At 44.4% G+C, this 20373-nt stretch overlaps 1 protein-coding gene across 1 annotated transcript in view; it reads right to left on the bottom strand.

The window, feature by feature from the left end:
* Nucleotides 1-2198: 2198 nt before the first annotated feature.
* Nucleotides 2199-20373, bottom strand: part of TNFRSF21 (TNF receptor superfamily member 21) — a 68823-nt gene continuing 50648 nt past the window's right edge. The window contains exons 5-6 of the mRNA XM_084622612.1: nt 5184-5406; nt 2199-3880 (exon numbers count right to left, since the gene is read on the bottom strand). Coding sequence (XP_084478738.1) covers nt 3651-3880; nt 5184-5406 — 453 coding nt within the window. The 3' untranslated portion in view covers nt 2199-3650. The remainder of the gene's footprint in view (nt 3881-5183; nt 5407-20373) is intronic.

Genomic DNA, 20373 nt, shown 5'->3' on the forward strand with positions numbered 1-20373 from the left:
ATGGGAGGAAGGCAATAGGATGACCAACCTGAAAGCAAAGCTGTTGTAGGGGCTGCCTGAAACCTAAAAAGGCTGGATTAGGAGGGTAATTTCCTACCTGAAGCAAGTGGTTCAAACATCCAGAACTGAAAATAGGGGGTGGGAGGAGGCATGCTAGAGAAGAACAAAGTGACTATGAGCGTAGCTTGTAAAGGGGGGATTTGTTTTAGAGCACTAGATGATGCAGGGAATTGGATGTAAAAGCTGTACGTCTCTAGGAAGCTGGCTTAAACCTACTCCCATTTGATGGCAACCAAAGTTGCACCAGCTGATAGTTCTTTGGGGTCAGCCTGATTGACTCATTAAGCCTCAGTCTGTACACAAACCTTCACAAAATACCACCACCGGCAGAGCAATGCAGGGAGGTTTGTACTCACTGCATGCACTGGACCCGGTCTATGGCTAGACAGAGGGCTTCAGTCTCCAAGACTATCAATCCAGCACTAGAATTCACCTTCTTCCCCCTTTCCTGCCCCATAAGTTCCCCTAAAAGATTCCTCATCAAGCTAGTAGCCACAGCTACAGAATTACATCACTTAGATTGCAAACAGGGCATTCTTTCAAGGGGTTTGTTAGCTTCTCTAAGGCAGTGCCCCCTATCTCTGCGGGGGTGGTGTTCAATACTGGCTCAGGTGTATCAATTACAAATTACACACCTATCAAAAGTACACGCAAGATTGACAAGCTGTTGCCTGGGCTGTTACTTTAAATAACAGGAAAAACTGTGGCACAATGTGCAGGCACAACAGGAATAACTACACTGTATGGGCCTTGTGCTATCTCAAACGCAACAGAGACTGGACAAGATCGAAGGGTGAAAGGGAAGGAACAATTCAAAACAAACACACCTCTGTTCTGGCAAAAACAGCCCTGTTCAATTTGTACAGATGGAGATCAACAGGGAGGGGTAAGCCACAAAGCTCTCCTTGTCAGCAGCAGTTTTCAGACAGCTGTTTTGCTATTTCAGTTTTGTCTACGCTTCACTGGTTTAACCACAGCTTCAACCACACAGGGCAGTGAAATTTCAAAGTGAAACAGCAAGCAGATTTCTTTCCCATCTCCTTTGATGTCTAAATATCTGCACTTGACTTACAGGTCCCACAATAATCAGCTGTACCCATAAAATGAGACAGAGTTCCAGCCAGGCAGTGTCATTTATATGGATTTTTGGGGCTTCAATTTGTGCCTCCAGGCCATGAATGAATCAGTCCTACCCAATTGCTTGAGACTGTCTCTACAAAGAGCTGGGGATGTTTTAGTCTGAAGCTTCCACATGCATTATGGGGTGGTAATATCAGTGTGATAAATTGAACGTTGACTACCACAAACACACGCTGGCCACTGACCCATCTCCCCACAACTTAGCATTCCAAATCTCTGAGCAGCTCTAAGCTGCTACTTTTAAAAGACGGCCTTAAAAAAGGTTTCTTCTTTGTTCCATTTCCCCAGCAGAGAGCCTCTACTGGTTGAGCTGGGAAATATCCAGTCCTGCACTTCGGACAGGCTTATGCTCATCAGGTTAGGAAAAATAGGGAGGTTTATATCACTGGAAAGGAAAGATTCCCAGTTTTCCAGCATTCATCTTACTGTGGGAAAGTCCTCAGATAGTCTGCTTTCAAAGTACTCCACGTATATACTGAACACCTAGTTTAGGTGATAATTATAGCTCCATTTTACTTTAATATCTACTAAGCCTGTCTCCTCTAACTGAATCCTGGGCTCTCCTAGTACACCCCTAGCTACCCTGGGGTCCATACACTAGAGTTCCTTAACATGGCTTGATTCAGCTTTTGAAAAAATGTAGCCACCCACTAGCCAGAAACCAACATGAAAAATCTCCCACAATTGAGGGGTAACTCAGTGAGAAGTCTCCTCCCGCAAACATGCTGGGAACAAAAAAGAATGCAACATTTTACCAAGGTGAGATGTGTTCACCTCTGCCTTTGTTGTTTACTACGTGTACTGCACCAGACTCAGCCTTCTAGTGGTGGCAAGTTATGTTCAGTCTCAGGTAAACAGAGGTGCAGCAGCCTAACCTGGCGGCACAGATCACCTTGGCTAGATGCTTGTTCAAGAGGAAAGTGTGGCACAAGGCACCATGCCTCACCTCTGTGGCAGTCCACATATCCAAAACCATCAACACAAATGAAGAGAAAGTATGAGCTTTCTTGGGTATGAATTTAATGTAACAATTTCACTTAAGACAATCACCCATTATGCCTAGACCACGTATGCAGAACTTCAAACCAGACTACATCTTAGAACTAGTTCAAATGCCCCACATCAAAACTAGGGCTTACTGAAACAGATTCCAATCATCTTATTTATAGCAGTGATTTGGAGACATCCAGCCCACAGAGCGAAGCATCACAGAAGTTAACACAGAAGCATGTCAAGTAACAAACATCTAGTATTTATTAATAAATTAGTACACTGGAAGGCAATTTTTCCATATCAGAACCTCCCCTCCCCTCAACCTCACCCCATCCCAAGGTAGCAAATGCCATCCTTGTATTATAGTTCTTCAAGCTGAACATATTACAGACTGTTCATTATGGGAGCATAACAGTTGCAAATATAATCAGACCATTCTGGTTTTGCTTTTTTTTTTTTTTTTTTTTTTTTAATAAAAAGTGAAGTGTGTTTTAAGAGACCACTAAGACCAGGTAAGGTCTTTGGAACCTTACCTATTAGCCAACACCTGTATAAAAAAAACTCCAAACAAACAAGAGAGAACTGTAAAAGCATAGCTCAGGAAGTTTTATGATCACAAGGAGAGTGTCACCGCCAGGGCTCTCCCTCACCTTCCACAGTTCAGCACCAGTGCTGACTGAGATGATTTATTCAGGGCCTGCTTATCTCTTAAGTTGCAAGGCAAGATACTTCTTGTTGCGTGTGGTACATTCAGCTGCAGGCCAAGTGACTTTGTTATAGTCTTGAAGGCTGGAGGAATTAAGCCATTTATTTTCTTTAAAACATTTCTGCTTTAGCTTAAAGGAGCACAAGTAATCAAGCATTTTATGCATTGTCCAGGTGAAAACCATACAATAAATAACTGTGCTAGTAAAATCTCCGCAAGGAAAATGAACCATACAATAGTACATTTAAAAAAAGTCAGCTCAAGAAAAAAAATAAAAGCTAGTTGCATTAGAGAGTAACAGATGAAACTCAATTCTCATGTTTTCCTATTTTCCACCAAGGAGCAGAGGGGACAAGGGGAAAAAAAGGTTTGTGAAGAGGAAAGCTACTTTGGAATAAGACAGATATGACAAAAACTAAAATGAGTTAAGAACTATTCCAGATTCAATGTGTAAGTTACACCGGATTTGTGGTCTTTCGTTAATGACATGTTTTAAAGTGCATAAAATGACTGACTGGAATGAAAACAGAAAAATAATTCAGAAGGGGACAGAGGGAACAAAGATTTTAATTGTGAAAGTTAAGCATGAAAGGGGCAATGTTTGCAAACTGCCCCTTCCACAAATGAGAGAGAGACCTTGAAGAAAATACTGGCCATGTATTCTACAAAAAAACAGCCTGCATATTGTCACTCATCTTTAATGAGTGCCAAGCTAGTACTAGCAAGATTCAGAGTGCGTGGTGGCCATTGTCTACAATAGATCGGGAAGATGACTATAGACAGAGTCCAGCAGTGTTTGGCTGGCTTCCTGGCTCTTGACTCCAGCAATTTCAAATAGCCTGTCCAGCTTATCCTCTGCCTGTGGAATCTCTTCAATCACATGGAGCTCCTCAGGAGTTAGGATGTGAAGCATATCGTCAAAGATGGGTTGCAGGTCACAAGGGTCCAACCGCACCTGACGCAACACTGTGTCTTTCTTTTCTGTGAAGGGAAGAAGGGACTGATGGTTAAGGCACCATTTCCTGGAAGAGCATTCTCCCAGACAGGAGACAAACAAATAAATTCACACCTTGGAGACCTCACTCCCCATTCCCTGCCTCTAGGAAGCAGGTCACAACTTGTGAAGAACGTGAAAAATGTGGGTGGGTGTTAGTCACAGAAACTAGAGATGGAGAAAGCCTATTGAGTCACCCAATCCAAACCTCTGCCACAGCAGCATGGTTCCCCAGAGCATATTTGCTAATGCTGAATTACAAATATTGAAAATCACAGGGAAAGAAGAGAAGCCAAAAGCCAGGGAGTGCTACATTCTGTTGGTTTCAGTCGTTTTAATGGGTCAGATTACTTTGTGTCCTCAAGTGTAGATGATTGGGTTAGGTTCCAATGAGTCATGCTTCAAATTACAAGTTACCTTAAAGGAAGTTGGTTTAAAAAAAGAAAATGTACGACCTGGAATTAATGCAACAAGGAAGAGGCTCAAGCAAGAAGGTCTCCCTTCCTTGGGATCTCTCAGACATCAGATCTCCTAATACTGACTAGGAAAGAGGCAAGTGTCATGGGAATAATAATAAAAAAAAAATCTCCAAGGAAAATTACCATGTTGAAACCTAGTCTGTTTCAAAGACAGCAAATTTAAAATAAATTCAGGTATGACCTGCCAATTCTTGTCGTTTTATAGCCACGTTTTCCTATTTAAAAATCCCCCCCCCCATGTGTTAAAAACCTTTACAAAGGGAAGAAAATTCATTGACTGAATACCCAGGGAATACAGTAAAAATCAACTGTAAAGTTGGACCCGGTGAAACACCAAATAGTGTCAATGGGCATTTTCCTTTAATGGGAATTCGATCAGTAGCCATGAAGACCCTAAAAAGCCATCTCCAATCTGAGAGATCTTAGATGTTATGTATAGCAATAGTAGACAAAATTTGACAGAAGAGTGATTTTTAGGTTGAGTGTCCCTTTAAAGCACTTTGTCCTTTCTACTCAGGTCTTTATACCATGTCTACAACAAAGGTATCTGGTACCTGAATCCCCATATCAAGTGCCTATACTGTCAACTCATAATAGTCTCTCCAATTGATACTCAAATTGTATTTATTCTAGTGACAACATACTCCCAATAACTCACTAATTTCTTCTCCACATATCCTGGCTTCCTAGTTTTACTGGATGCAGCAAAGAAGCAGTAACCCTTCCTATGGTCAGACATTAGCACTTTCCACCTTTTATATTGTTCTGAAAACACATTTAAACATGCAGACTAGCATGCTGACTTGGGTACCTTTGGTAATAAAAGAGCCTGTTCGGCTGAGTGGAGAGGAGCTGCTGGAAGTCGAATCACAGCGCAGAAGAGGTTCAGATTCATCGACAAAGAAGCCCTTGTTCTTCTCGCAAGGAGACTGTTCCACGGGGAGGATGGTGGCATCAGGAAGTTTCAGATTTGGACTGGCAACGGGACCGAGTGGGCCAGGGCTCACTGGAAGGGCCAGTTTGTCAGGTTCTAGCTGTGAAGACAAAAGTTGATTATGATTTGTTACGCAAAACCTAAAGCAAAGTTCATATTCAGAACCATTTGCATCTCAACTTACCAAACAGGGACAGAGGCCAGGACATTAATATTGTAACTTTATAGGTAGACTCTAGCCCCTTCTCAGTGGAATTTAGAGTAAACACGTAATAGCTCTACCTTTTAACAGGGTTCACAATATTCTGATTGACTTCTCCACAAGGAAAACTGAAAGTGCCTAACGTGAATGGCCTGTTCTCAAAGGAATTTCTCTCCCTACATCCTACTGTCCCAGTAAATAGGGAACAAAGCAGAGAGTTCAAAATGATGGGGTCTAAATTAACTGTTACCACTCAAGTAAGAGCTCTTGGAGTCACTGTGGATAGTTCTCTGAAAACATCCACTCAATGTGCAGCGGCAGTCAAAAAAGCTAACAATATTTGGAACCATTAGGAAAGGGATAGATAAGACAGACAATATCCTACTACTACTACTATATAAATCCATGGTACCCCCACACCTTAAATACTGCATCCACTTCTAGTCACCCCATCTCCAGAAAGATATATTAGAATTGGAAAGGTACAGAAAAGGGCAACAAAAATGAGTAGGGATATGGAACAGCTTCTGTATGAGGAGAGATAAAAAGACTGGGATTTTTCAGCTTGGAAAAGAGAGGACTAACGGGGGATATAACAGAGGTCTATAAAATGATGGTGTGGAAAAAACGAGTAAGGAAGTGTTATTTACTACTTCACATAACACAAGAACCAGGGGTCACCCAATTAAATTAATAAGCAGCAGATATAAAACAAACAAAAGGAAGTACTTCACACAATGCACAGTTAACGTGGAACTCGTCGTTAGGGGATGTTGTGAAGGCCAAAACTATAATGAGGTTAAAAAAAAAAATAGATAAGTTCATGGACGATAGGTCCATCAATGGCTATTAGCCAAGACGGTCAGAGATGCAACCCCACGTCCTAAGTGTCCCTAGCCTCTGTTTGCCAGAAGCTAGGAATGGGCGACAGGAGATGGATCACTTGATGATTGCCTGTTCTGTTCATTCGCCCTTGGGCACCTGACATTAGCCACTGTCGAAAGACAGGATACTGGGCTAGATGAACCATTGGTCTGACCCAGTATTGCCGTTCTTATGTGGTGGAAAACCGTTACCAGTATTTGGTGTACTTACATGTGTGTCCCAGAGCGTGTCCAAGTCCAAGTACTTGTGTTAAAAGCAATTAAAAATATACTGGCCATTTAGTATCCCATATACATATTCAAAGGTGAGTCACTATAGCTTATCTTCATGTTCTTTTCATTCCTTTGCATGGTTAACGGAAAGAGAGAGAGAAAAGCCCAAGATGGCTTGCTGATACCAAGAGTCAGGATTCCACAGCTCCAAAGTAAACATACAGGCCCCAGTTTCTCACTATGGCTAAGCTGTGCTGATGTACTGGAGAGCAGCAGCTGCAGGGAGCAGGTTGTAGCTCCCCCATTCAGGGCCAACCAGCTCTGGTCAGAGGCTCCATGTACCACAATAGTGGGTTCAGGAATAGCTGAGCTCAATTCTGCCACACTCCCTCATACCCCAACCCACCGCGTCTTCTTATGGCAGGTTTGGAAGGGACTTGTGTAGGAGCTGGTGCTATTGTCAGCACAAATTCCTACTAACTGGGGGGAATTATTCACTGGAAACCACTGGCCACTTAGTGTTGCATAGCAGAATGGAGACCCACAGCTATACCTCTATGACCACAGAGCACTCAATGGGGTTGCACAAGTGTAACTTAATGGAACACCCTGAACAGTTCTGTTGCTGACGCACCAGACGAGAATCTAGCTCCCGCTCCTAGAGCTGAAGATATTTTCATTAAATGAAGTGCAATTTTCAGCTACTTTTCAGAGTTAATCACATTTTAAATTAGTCATTTATTTGGCCAAACTGTGTCTCCTCCCCAAAAATACATACACCTGCTCTAAAAGTTACACTGTATTTAACTCCACTATGGGCTTACTCACAGATCTTAAAGCCAGAAGGGACCATTAAATGATCAGCCGTCTGACCTCCTTTGGAGCACAGGCCATTAAAATTCCAGACAGTTATCTCTCTTATTGAGCACAATAACTTGTGTTTGGCTAAGGCGTATCTTCCAGAAAGACATCCAGCCTTGGTCCGAAGACATCAACCTACTTCTGTGGGTAGGTCATTCCAATGGTTAATCAACCTGAGTGTGCTTATTTCTAATTTGAATGTCTACTTCCAGTCATCAGTTCTTGTTATGCCATTCTCTGCTAGATTAAAGAGGCCTTGAGTAACCAGTATTTTCTCCCTGTAAAGATGCTTATACACTAATCAAATCACTTCTCAATCTTTTTCATAAGCTAAATATATTGAGCTCCTGACATCACACCGGAAAGCATTTTATCCAGTCCTCAAATAATTTGTGTAGCTCTTTTTTTGCATGCTCTCCAATTTATCAACATCCTTTTTAGATGTGGACACCAGAACTGTACGCAGCATTTCTGGACTCCCATTTTCCTTCATCTAAACCTATAGGTATTGAGAGCGAGATTTAGGCAACAGCACTGTTGAGAACCAGAATATCCCAGGAAGGACTAGGACTGTTCATACTCAGTTCTTTTGGTCCCAAGTCCCATATCTTGACTCATTTCACTTGGTAGCAGAAAGTCCAATTTCCAGATGGAGCCAGTTTTATTTAACTTGCGCACACGAATAGAGAATAGGGAGCATAATACCACATGCAAGGCAATTTATATTCCATGGACTAGCTAGATACACAAGCAATGAAGCCCATTTAACTATTCCACTAGATAAATAATAAAGGCTCAAGGTATAGATTTAGAATCATATTAAGGCAACTTCTTAGCATTGGTAGCCCAATAGCATTTCATAGCCACACCTGAACCCCACTCTCTAGTATACAAAGGAAGTATGGAACAATGTTCACATGCTGTCAGATTGTTTAACGCAGCCCAGCTCTGCTAGGCATTTTAGGTGTTGTATTAGAAGAAGGAAGCTTGCTCCACTCAGCCCTCTGCATATGCTGGAAATGGTAAAAGGTTTCTGGTATTAGCTCTGCAGACTGACCCCCTAAGACATATGACAACTGCAGTCACTCCCTCACATTCATACAAATGTCTTATGCACCTAACAAAGAGGTACTTGTACACACTGTGCGGTTCTCAGGAACTCTGCACTGATCTTTAGTACTGTGATTCACATGAATGTAATTCTACATTCTGCGTGTGCAAAGCATTTACCGCCTACAAATGTCCATTGATCCGCCCACCTCACTTCCATCAATTCATGAAATTAACTTTCAGTCCTGTTCCACTGTAATAAAAGGACTTCTTTCAGCAGGAGACAGGGGATTGTTCTACTTCAACATGTTTTGCAATATATTTACAGTGGTGATTGATTAAATCTTGTGAACAAATCATGCAGAATTATGCAGGGCATTTTAATGGAGAGTACAAAATTGTGTGTTTGGTTTTTTTTTTAGACTACTGTTCTTTACTGGCATTCTTCTTCTCAGTTGAGAATTGGTCTAGTAAACCTGGATGTTTCCAACACAGCATCCTACAGGATAGGGATTTTACCTTTAAAAATAATTTGACAGTGGGGCTAACTCTTCCAAAACATGCAATTTGCCTGCTCAATACCCAGGTGCAAGCCTATTTTTACCCACAAGAGAGGTCTGAAGAACAAGGGGCATGAAGAGACAAGACTGAAAGGATCAGAGATGTTGAAAACTTAATGCCTCCTAACACTAAACACCAAATAAATCACAAACAGCTGCTAAAGCATTCATGAAAGGGTGGTTTTCTAGAATGTAAAAATCCTCAGAGCCTGACCTGTTCTGAACACACTGTTTACTTAATAAGCGAAGTACACAGGATTCTGGGATGTGTAGTTAATGTTTAAACAGTGAGGGAAAGAAAGCAGAGTGGAGTGACAGCGTTTAGGAGGAGAGTAAAACACTGCTTTGGAGAACTATTAATAGACTGAGTAACTTGCATGAACCTGCTTGCAATATTTATTTTTAAAGCACTAGTCTAGAAAGGTGCCGTCCACTTCCTGACCTAAGCTGGGTTCATGGTGTTGCATCCAGCTGAGCACTGCCCCATGGGTAGCTATGTTTCAGAAGCTGGAAAAACAATTCCCCGTATACAATTTATCCAGCACCATGGGCTCCCTGGAGAGTGAACACACTCCTAGAATCTGTGCCCAACTGATCATAAATAGTCTCCTGGGTAAGGTTTCAGAGTAGCAGCCGTGTTAGTCTGTATTCGCAAAAAGAAAAGGAGTACTTGTGGCACCTTAGAGACTAACCAATTTACTTGAGCATAACCTTTCGTGAGCTACAGCTCACTTCATCGGATGCATAAAGTGGAAAGTACAGGGAGGAGATTTTACATACACACAGACCATGAAAAAATATACATTGTAAGGAGAGTGATCACTTAAGATGAGCTATTACCAGCAGGAGAGTGGGGTGGGGGGAGAGAAAACACTGGTCTGGGATTCTGGAGATCTAGATTCTATTCCCAGCCTTCCTGTGCAACCCTGGCCAAGACAGCTTCTATGCCTGGGCTACCCCATTTGTGGAAAAAAGGGGGACAATACAACCTACTCACAATTGGTTAGAGTTTATGGATGCTTAGACAGAAGGTACTATGGAACTCTCCTGTTTTCTCGTTCCCTTTTACCATTCTACAGGGGAGCCTCACATTAGTTATTGTAGTAAGAGTCTAATGATGATAGAAGCAAATATCTGTAAAGCGCAGAGGAGGCAAACGAGCTCTCTCACTACACTGGGAATCACCATGTCTAATCAGAAAGGCATTCACTACCACTGACCCGCAGTTACCTCACTAAAGCAGTTACACATTTGGTTTTCACACTGAAACCAACTAATGGCTTTGACGAATCAGTTACCCTCTGCAACGAAACAGGATTAAATTGCACCAATTTTTCTAAGTTACTGCAGCTAGTTTTTTGCAATGTAAAACTTCTATCTTCCACTTTTCTGCTATTCCAGGCTCTAACTTCCAGGCTCCAAGGACTTGAGTGACTGCACCTCCCGCTAGGTCTGTTCAGTCCCTAAACGTTGTGGCAATGGGAACTGGCACCAAGGCAAAACAGATAGCTTCAAGCTTGCTGCCCCAGACACGATGGATTAGTTCCTAGCTGGGAACAGAGAGGCAACAATTTTTAAAAAGCCCTAGAAGGCACTTAAAATGGCTTGCTGAAATACACAGGACTTGTTTCCTAAAGACAGCTGTGAGGACCTTCAGCCAACAACCATCTGCTGACAGCATCCCTACAGCCTGTATTTTTACAGCTGGTTCTTTATTTTGGCTGAAAATGTTTGCATTGGCTTTATTACACTGTAGTACTAGATCATCTTCACAATAACTTATCAGCCAGCTGAACTGATCTTTATGTATTAACATCCGTGAATAATATAAATGTACTTATGCTCATTCATTTATAGCCCCTTCTAGAGCACTCATCATGGTACCTGAGCGACTCAGCCAGCAGCGTCTGAAGTTCAGTGATCTTAAATATAGAGGGAAGACCAACCTATGCCTGAACCACCTCGAAGGTGAACTGTAAAACCAGAGGAGAAACATTGAGCCCTGTACCTGAACATCCTTGCCCTCTCCTCCCACCTACCTCCATTGGGCAACATTCAGATGAAACTGTCAATTCTTTCCCATTCGTGATGACTGCCAGCTCTTCCTGGTTTATTAATGGTATCCCAGAATTTATCATATTGTTGGATCATATTAAAGAAGTTCTGTACTAAAATCACAATTGAGTTTGATTCCTCATAGTTTAAATTCCTGGGTATTACTAATTAAGAGGTCCCTTGGTTTTGGATACTGTTTCTTTCCCTCTGTGTGAAACTTGCAAGCTGTTAATTGTGTTAGTACATTCTAAGACAGTCTGTTCTCAAAGCAATTCTTTGTAATAACAACTACTCACACAGAGAGAGACTCAAAACAATACTCTGTAACAACAGAAACAGCACCCAGAGACTCCCCGCCCTTTTGTTGTATTCATCTCGCTTTGTTAACAATTGTGATTAAAATAGAGATAGAGAATGTATGTGGATGGATGCTTGGTGTGGATAATAACTGAATGATCAGGGAGGTGCCAGCCTAAGAATCCAGTGTCCATCAGCTGAAGAAGGCGTCAAGTGGAAATAACCAAAGGACTCCTGGAGGGCAGACTGGAATCCACCCAACCGCCTCAAGAATGGGAGAACTGAAGAACAAGATAACATCTGGTAGCATGGAGACGTCAGGAATGTGCCATCTGCTGATTGATTCAGCAACAGCATGATGAAGCAATTCCCATAGACTGGCATAGGAAGAAATGCCTATAAAAATGGACTCTAGAAAGTGAGAACTTTGGGGTCTGATTCTGCAAACCAACTTCCAGGAGCATCAGATGAGCATCTGACAAGGCCCTGCTCCCTCCTCGTGTCCAGGCCACCTGGCCAGTGGCTTGGCATGAGCAACTCTAAGGCTGGTAACTATGATAACCTTGCAGAACCTGTGTGTGTGTGTGAATAAATATGAAATTGAATGGAATGTTATAGCTATAACTAACTGCTTACTAGAATTCTTTCTGTATTCATAATAAATGTGGCATTTTGCCTTTTCCCCTTTAATAAGAGCCTGCTGGTTTTTATTTTATTGGTATAACAATATTGGCACATCACCGGTGTCTCCAGAGTTACAGAAGACTTAGATTTGCTAGGTGGGGAATTTAGCAAATGGTGCTGGACTTCTACTCATTTTAACTTTGCATCACCCCTTTGGATTATTCCTTAAATTTAGCAATAGCTTTTAGAAGCACATGGTGGGACAGACAAATTCACCCGACAAGTGCAAGAAAAACTACTACTTCAGGGCTCTTAACTCTAGCTAGAAAGATTATCCGGTCCACCTCATGCAATGAACCTTTCAGTTTTCTGTGCATGTCAGCAAACTGCCACGGTCTCTTACATCAAGGGTAATTCTATGACAGCCAGGCCCATATGACTCACTGAATACCTTAACTTATAGAAATGGAGGGCTCTCGAAGTTAAGAAAAACACTGGGCTCAGCTAAATTCAATTCACATTTGTACAAAGCGGCAATTCATACTGGGATGTCTGAGGACTCAAGTGACCTCAAACGTGCATTTGCAGCCCCCTCATGGAAGGGAACAGTCAAGGAACACGTTTCGACACAATAGCTGTTTGGATTTTTGCCCCTAAAAGACATGTGTTGCACTCCCCGCATTCCCTCGGCGGGAGTCTTGTTGTGGGTGCTTCGTTAAGGAACGCATCAAGATTCTTTCTGCTGTCTCTTCACCTTACAGAGACCTTCAGACAGCATAATGGGTTTAAAATTTATATGCAGCTCATGAACAAGCGCTAACAGATGAATCTGGCTCACTGGAATCAGAACAGCACTTGCATTGTTTTTGTTATTAAACTACAATGAGGGAAATTAAATGTTGGGACCTGATGATTAAGAAGAAGCCTGATGGGAAGTTTTAATTAAACAGTGCATTATACTGGCTAATTGCCTAAGGCAATGAAGAAACAGCTACCTGTAGTTTGGTTAAGCAAAAGTTTTCTTGCCTAACACATACAACTGTAATTTTCCTGGCCAAATTTAGCAGCTGGCTCTAGTCAATGGAGAAAATCTTAGAGACTGAGACTTTGCGGTCATTGGGTCAGGTGACAGCGCAGATTTCACTGCATAAGAGAGGAGGGATTTACATTTAGGATGGGGTTGCTGTTTTCCTGCTTCCTTGCGGAGGGATAGCTCAGTGGTTTGAGCATTGGCCTGCTAAAAACCCAGGGTTGTGAGTTCAATCCTTGAGGGGGCCATTTAGTGATCTAGGGCAAACACTGGGGATTGGTTTGGACTAGATGACCTCCTGAGATCCCTTCCAACCCTGATATTCTATTCTATGATTCCCTCACCACTAAGATTCCACAGCCCCAGAGGAGGGGATGACCTGAATGAAACTGATGAGAGCCCAGTCAGTTCCAAGCTGTGAGGGAGGACATACTCTGCACACAGTACAGCAGAGGAGACATGCCTCAGCAGGCGCTCACTGCAAGCAGGCATGATCTTACCGGAAGGAACAGAAGGCACAGCAGGTGGGAGGAACAAGACACTGCAGTGCCAGCCAGACTGCAATTAATAATCTCTCAAAGCACTTAACTCCCATTAAACCTAATAAGCCCTCCATGCACACGAGGAAGATACACCCCAATAAATGGTGTACATGTTCAACTGGCACCAGATTTGGTCTATTTTACAATCAGCCCTCTAAATTAAAGTTTCCAGATTATCTGCACCAGTGGGGGTCACAATGTCCACAGCTTAGCAGTTTTGATCACTGCTTGGGGCACAGGGGGTGGGAGTGTACATTGGATTAAGTTCCCGTACAGAATTTCAAAGGAGGAAGACATTTATATTGCGATTCTCTTCCGAACCCTCTTCAGAGCTCCAAGCTCATTTTTATCAACAGAGGAACTTCACACCACTCCTCCAAGCTACAGTGTTAAAAGTTTATTAAGGGGAGGGATTTTAATTCTGAAAGGTCTTTTTCATTCAAAGTCAGTTAACTGCTACCATTAACTGGACAGCCAGCCAAAAGGGAGACTTCTGCTGTGTCTATTGAAAGACAAACAATTGGCTTCTTCCTCTTACCACTCTTCCATAATTTTCCTGGTTTGAAATAAAAGACTGGCCATTTTGAAAAAAATTTAAAAAGTGCCAGGAAGACGCATACAAAATCTTCACACCCCTCTCCTGCACATAAGAGCCAGAGAGATGACAGAGACTGTGCGCAATTCCAAACACCCTCGCTCTTAGTCCTCCAGCTCAACACCCTCATCCCTCAAAAAGAGCCATTTAAAAATCCACGTTTTCCCCACCTCTGATTTCTGGATGCGTTCAGTCTGTGTGGCTACTGTTGAAATGTTAAGCTCTTTGGGGCAAGGGCTGTATTTGTGCCCTGTACAATGCCAAGAACATTGTTAACACCAATAGTGCAGTTTATTGGGCTATGTCTTCCTGAAGTGTGCATGCAGGACTCAGTTTTAATGGTATTAAGTTGAACAGGGTGCCAGCCATGATTAACAGTGTTTGTTCCAATACTTTGTCACTAGTGTAGACTAGACACACCATGGTTCTCACACCGAATTAGGGATTGTCATAGTACAGGTCAAAATCTTGGGGGTTAAATATAATCAAAACCAGGGCAGCTGGTTACAATACTTCTTGTATCCTGATAGCCTTGAACTTTCCAAAGATTTTGTAAGAAGACTACTTGGGCACTACAGGTGTTAACCACAGTAACCAGTGTAGATCCAGAGCCGGATTAGTTCGAGATCTAGGCTCTAAGCCCTGGTCTACACTAGGACTTTAGGTCGAATTTAGCAGCGTTAAATCGATGTAAACCTGAACCCATCCACACGATGAAGCCCTTTATTTCGACTTAAAGGGCTCTTAAAATCTATTTCCTTACTCCACCCCTGACAAGTGGATTAGCGCTTAAATCGGTCTTGCCGGCTCGAATTTGGGGTACTGTGGACACAATTCGATGGTATTGGCCTCCGGGAGCTATCCCAGAGTGCTCCACTGTGACCGCTCTGGACAGCACTCTCAACTCAGATGCACTGGCCAGGTAGACAGGAAAAGAACAGCGAACTTTTGAATCTCATTTCCTGTTTGGCCAGCGTGGCAAGCTGCAGAGCTCATCAGCGTGACCATGCAGAGCTCATCAGCACAGGTGACCATGATGGAGTCCCAGAATCGCAAAAGAGCTCCAGCATGGACCGAACGGGAGGTACGGGATCTGATCGCTGTATGGGGAGAGGAATCCGTGCTATCAGAACTCCGTTCCAGTTTTCGAAATGCCAAAACCTTTGTCAAAATCTCCCAGGGCATGAAGGACAGAGGCCATAACAGAGACCAGAAGCAGTGCTGCGTGAAACTTAAGGAGCTGAGGCAAGCCTACCAGAAAACCAGAGAGGTGAACGGCCGCTCCAGGTCAGAGCCCCAAACATGCCGCTTCTGTGATGAGCTGCATGCCATTTTACGGCGTTCAGCCACCACTACCCCAGCCGTGTTGTTTGACTCCTTCAATGGAGATGGAGGCAACACGGAAGCAGGTTTTGGGGACGAAGAAGATGATGATGAGGTTGTAGATAGCTCACAGCAAGCAAGCGGAGAAACCGGTTTTCCCGACAGCCAGGAACTGTTTCTCACCCTGGACCTGGAGCCAGTACCCCCTGAACCCACCCAAGGCTGCTTCCTGGACCCGGCAGGCAGAGAAGGGACCTCTGGTGAATGTACCTTTTAAAATAATATACATGGTTTAAAAGCAAGCATGTGAAAGGATTACTTTGCCCTGGCATTCACGGCTCTCCTGGATGTACTCCCAAAGCCTTTGCAAAAGGTTTCTGGGGAGGGCAGCCTTATTGCGTCCTTCATGGTAGGACACTTTACCACTCCAGGCCAGTAACACGTACTCGGGAATCATTGTACAACAAAGCATTGCAGTGTATGTTTGCTGGCGTTCAAACATCCGTTCTTTATCTCTCCATGTTATCCTCAGGAGAGTGAGATATAATTCATGGTCACCTGGTTGAAATAGAGTGCTTTTCTTCAGGGGACACTCAGAGGAGCCCGTTCCTGCTGGGCTGTTTGCCTGTGGCTAAACAGAAATGTTCCCCGCTGTTAGCCACGCGAAGGGGGGAGGGTTGAGGGGGTAGCCACGCGGTGGAGGGAGGCAAAATGCGACCTTTTAACGAAAGCACATGTGCTATGTATGTAATGTTAACAGCAAGGTTTACCCTGAAAGAGTGTAGCCACTGTTTTATAAAATGTGTCTTTTTAAATACCGCTGTCCCTTTTTTTTTTTTCCTCCACCAGCTGCATGTGTTTCAATGATCACAGGATCTTCTCCTTCCCAGAGGAGAGTGAAGATTAGAAAGAAAAAAAAACGCACTCAAGATGAAATGTTCTCCGAGCTCATGCTGTCCTCCCACACTGACAGAGCACAGACGAATGCGTGGAGGCAAATAATGTCAGAGTGCAGGAAAGCACAAAATGACCGGGAGGAGAGGTGGCGGGCTGAAGAGAGGGCTGAAGCTCAAATGTGGCAGCAGCGTAATGAGAGGAGGCAGGATTCAATGCTGAGGCTGCTGAAGGACCAAACCAGTATGCTTCAGTGTATGGTTGAGCTGCAGCAAAGGCAGCTGGAGCACAGACTGCCACTACAGGCCCTGTGTAACCAACCACCCTCCTCCCCAAGTTCCATAGCCTCCTCACCCAGACGCCCAAGAACGCGGTGGGGGGGCCACCAACCAACCAGCCACTCCGCCACAGAGGATTGCCCCAAAAAAAGAAGGCTGGCATTCAATAAATTTTAAAGTTGTAAACTTTTAAAGTGCTGTGTGGCATTTTCCTTCCCTCCTCCACCACCCCTCCTGGGCTACCTTGGTAGTCATCCCCCTATTTGTGTGATGAATGAATAAAGAATGAATGAATGTGAAGCAACAATGACTTTATTGCCTCTGCAAGCAGTGATCGAAGGGAGGAGGGGAGGGTGGCTAGCATACAGGGAAGTAGAGTGAACCAAGGGGCGGGGGGTTTCATCAAGGAGAAACAAACAGAACTTTCACACCGTAGCCTGGCCAGTCATGAAACTGGTTTTCAAAGCTTCTCTGATGCGTACCGCGCCCTCCTGCGCTCTTCTAACCGCCCTGGTGTCTGGCTGCGCGTAACCAGCAGCCAGATAATTTGCCTCAACCTCCCACCCTGCCATAAACGTCTCCCTCTTACTCTCACAGATATTGTGGAGCACACAGCAAGCAGTAATAACCATGGGAATATTGGTTTCGCTGAGGTCTAAGCGAGTCAGTAAACTGCGCCAGTGCGCCTTTAAACGTCCAAATGCACATTCTACCACCATTCTGCACTTGCTCAGCCTGTAGTTGAACAGCTCCTGACTACTGTCCAGGCTGCCTGTGTACGGCTTCATGAGCCATGGCATTAAGGGGTAGGCTGGGTCCCCAAGGATACATACAGGCATTTCAACATCCCCAACAGTTATTTTCTGGTCTAGGAATAAAGTCCCTTCCTGCAGCTTTTGAAACAGACCAGAATTCCTGAAGATGCGAGCGTCATGTACCTTTCCCGGCCATCCCACATTGATGTTGGTGAAACGTCCCTTGTGATCCACCAGATCTTGCAGCACTATTGAAAAGTACCCCTTGCGGTTTATGTACTTGGCGGCTTGGTGCTCCGGTGCCAAGATAGTGATATGGGTTCCGTCTATGGCCCCACCACAGTTAGGGAATCCCATTGCAGCAAAGCCACCCACTATGACCTGCACATTTCCCAGGGTCACTACCCTTGATATCAGCAGATCTTTGATTGCGTGGGCTACTTGCATCACAGCAGCCCCAACAGTAGATTTGCCCACTCCAAATTGATTCCCAACTGACCGGTAGCTGTCTGGCGTTGCAAGCTTCCACAGGGCTATCGCCACTCGCTTCTCAACTGTGAGGGCTGCTCTCATCTTGGTATTCATGCGCTTCAGGGCAGGAGAAAGCAAGTCACGAAGTTCCATGTAAGTGCCCTTACGCATGCGAAAGTTTGGCAGCCACTGGGAATCGTCCCAGACCTGCAACACTATGCGGTCCCACCAGTCTGTGCTTTTTTCCCGAGCCCAGAATCGGCGTTCCACAGCATGAACCTGCCCCATTAGCACCATGATGCATGCATTGGCAGGGCCCATGCTTTCAGAGAAATCTGTGTCCATATCCTGATCACTCACGTGACCGCGCTGATGTCGCCTCCTCGCCCGGTATCGCTTTGCCAGGTTCTGGTGCTGCATATACTGCTGGATAATGCGTGTGGTGTTTAATGTACTCCTAATTGCCAAAGTGAGCTGAGCGGCCTCCATGCTTGCCTTGGTATGGCGTCCGCACAAAAAAAAGGCGCAGAACGATTGTCTGCCTTTGTTTTCACGGAGGGAGGGAGGGAGGGAAGGGGGGCCTGACCATATGTACCCAGAACCACCCACGACAATGTTTTAGCCCCATCAGAGTGCTCCATTGTGACTGCTCTGGACAGCACTCTCAACTCAGATGCACGATTGTTTGCCGTTGCTCTGACGCAGGGAGGGGCGACTGACGATACGGCTTACAGGATTGGCTTCAGGGAGCTAAAATCAACAAAGGGGGTGGCTTTACATCAAGGAGTATTTCAGGCAGGAGTTCACGGAGGGTTCCAATAAGAAATGGTGCACCTAAGTTATTTTTCTTATTGGAACAAGGAAGTTAGCCTGGCCTCTGATTGATACATGGCTAGATTTACCTTGCTGCACCTTCTCTGTGAGTGACTGCAGTGTGACCTAGAGGAATGAGTCCCCTAGACAGGGGAGGAGGCAAATGAGTACAAAACAAATCTGGTCTATTTCTTGTTTTGATCCACTCCATCTATCTTTTACATCTTTGGCTGGCAGCAGATGGTGCAGAAGGACTGCTAGCCATCCTCATCTCTTGCCTGCCCGGCAGAAGATGGTACAATACGACTGCTAGCCATCCTCATCTCTTGCCTGCCCGGCAGAAGATGGTACAATACGACTGCTAGCAATCCCTATTGCCTGCCTGCTCACCATAAGACGGTTCAATAGGATTGACTACAGGACTAAAGAGAATGACCTGGTCAAGTCACTCCAAATTTAGTCCCTGTGCCCATGTCTGCCGAGGCGCTCCCAGCCGACGTGGCCAGGAGCACCTCGGACACGACGATGACGGCTACCAGTCGTATTGCACCGCCTGCTGCCAGAAGGCAATGGGTTGCTGCTACTGTGTAGCAATACCGTACCGCGTCTGCCAGCACCCAGGAGACTTATGGTGATGGTTAGCTGAGCGGGCTCCATGCTTGCCGTGGTATGGCATCTGCACAGGTAACTCAGGAAAAAAGGCGCGAAACGATTGTCTGCCCTTGCTTTCACAGAGGGAGGGAGGGAGGGAGGGAAGGGGGGCCTGACGATATGTACCCAGAACCACCTGTGACAATGTTTTAGCCACATCAGGCATTGGGATCTCAACCCAGAATTCCAATGGGCAGCAGAGACTGCGGGAACTGTGGGATAGCTACCCACAATGCAACACTCCGGAAGTCGACTCTAGCCTCGGTACTGTGGAAGCACTCCTCCGAGTTAATGCACTTAATGCACTTAGAGCATTTTCTGTGGGGGGACACACACTCGAATATATAAAACCGATTTCTAAAAACCCGACTTCTATAAATTCGACCTTATTCCGTACTGTAGACATACCCTAAGTAGGTTTCCCTAACATGTTTAGAGAACAGCACTGTCACACCCACACTGCATGTTCTTCCTCAGTTCATACTAAGTCCTTCAAGGTCTTGTACTCCCACCCCTACTAATTCACTGGAAGGTATACCAGTGTTCAGATAGATCACAAAAACAGATTCCCCAGACCTCTACTGATATTCAGCCATAATCAAACACACACACCTGATCTAGTTTGATGCACGTTTTCCCTAAAGACCTGCCTTAACCCAAATTTAGGTCTCTTTACACTCCACTTTGGTACAATGGGTGGTTAAATAAATCGCATTCCTGAAATTCGGAGGAAAAATGTTTTCATGTACCCTTCTTATTTAATTGGCGGCCTTTGCATTTTAGATACTCACTACACAGACCGACATCTGCGCAGTGTTTAATTCCTTCCCATCTTGAACCTTGCAAGCGAGGAATTTAGCTGTAACCCCTTTATAGAAGTGCCCAGTTCTCTGTTTTGCTAAAAGGGGAAATAAAGTAAATAATTCATGAACCAGGAGTCTGACACAGCAAAGATTTAGGCTACATTTG

The sequence above is a fragment of the Lepidochelys olivacea genome (assembly GCF_965140295.1).
Source record: "Lepidochelys olivacea isolate rLepOli2 genome assembly, chromosome: 3".
Taxonomy (NCBI): Eukaryota; Metazoa; Chordata; order Testudines; family Cheloniidae; genus Lepidochelys; species Lepidochelys olivacea.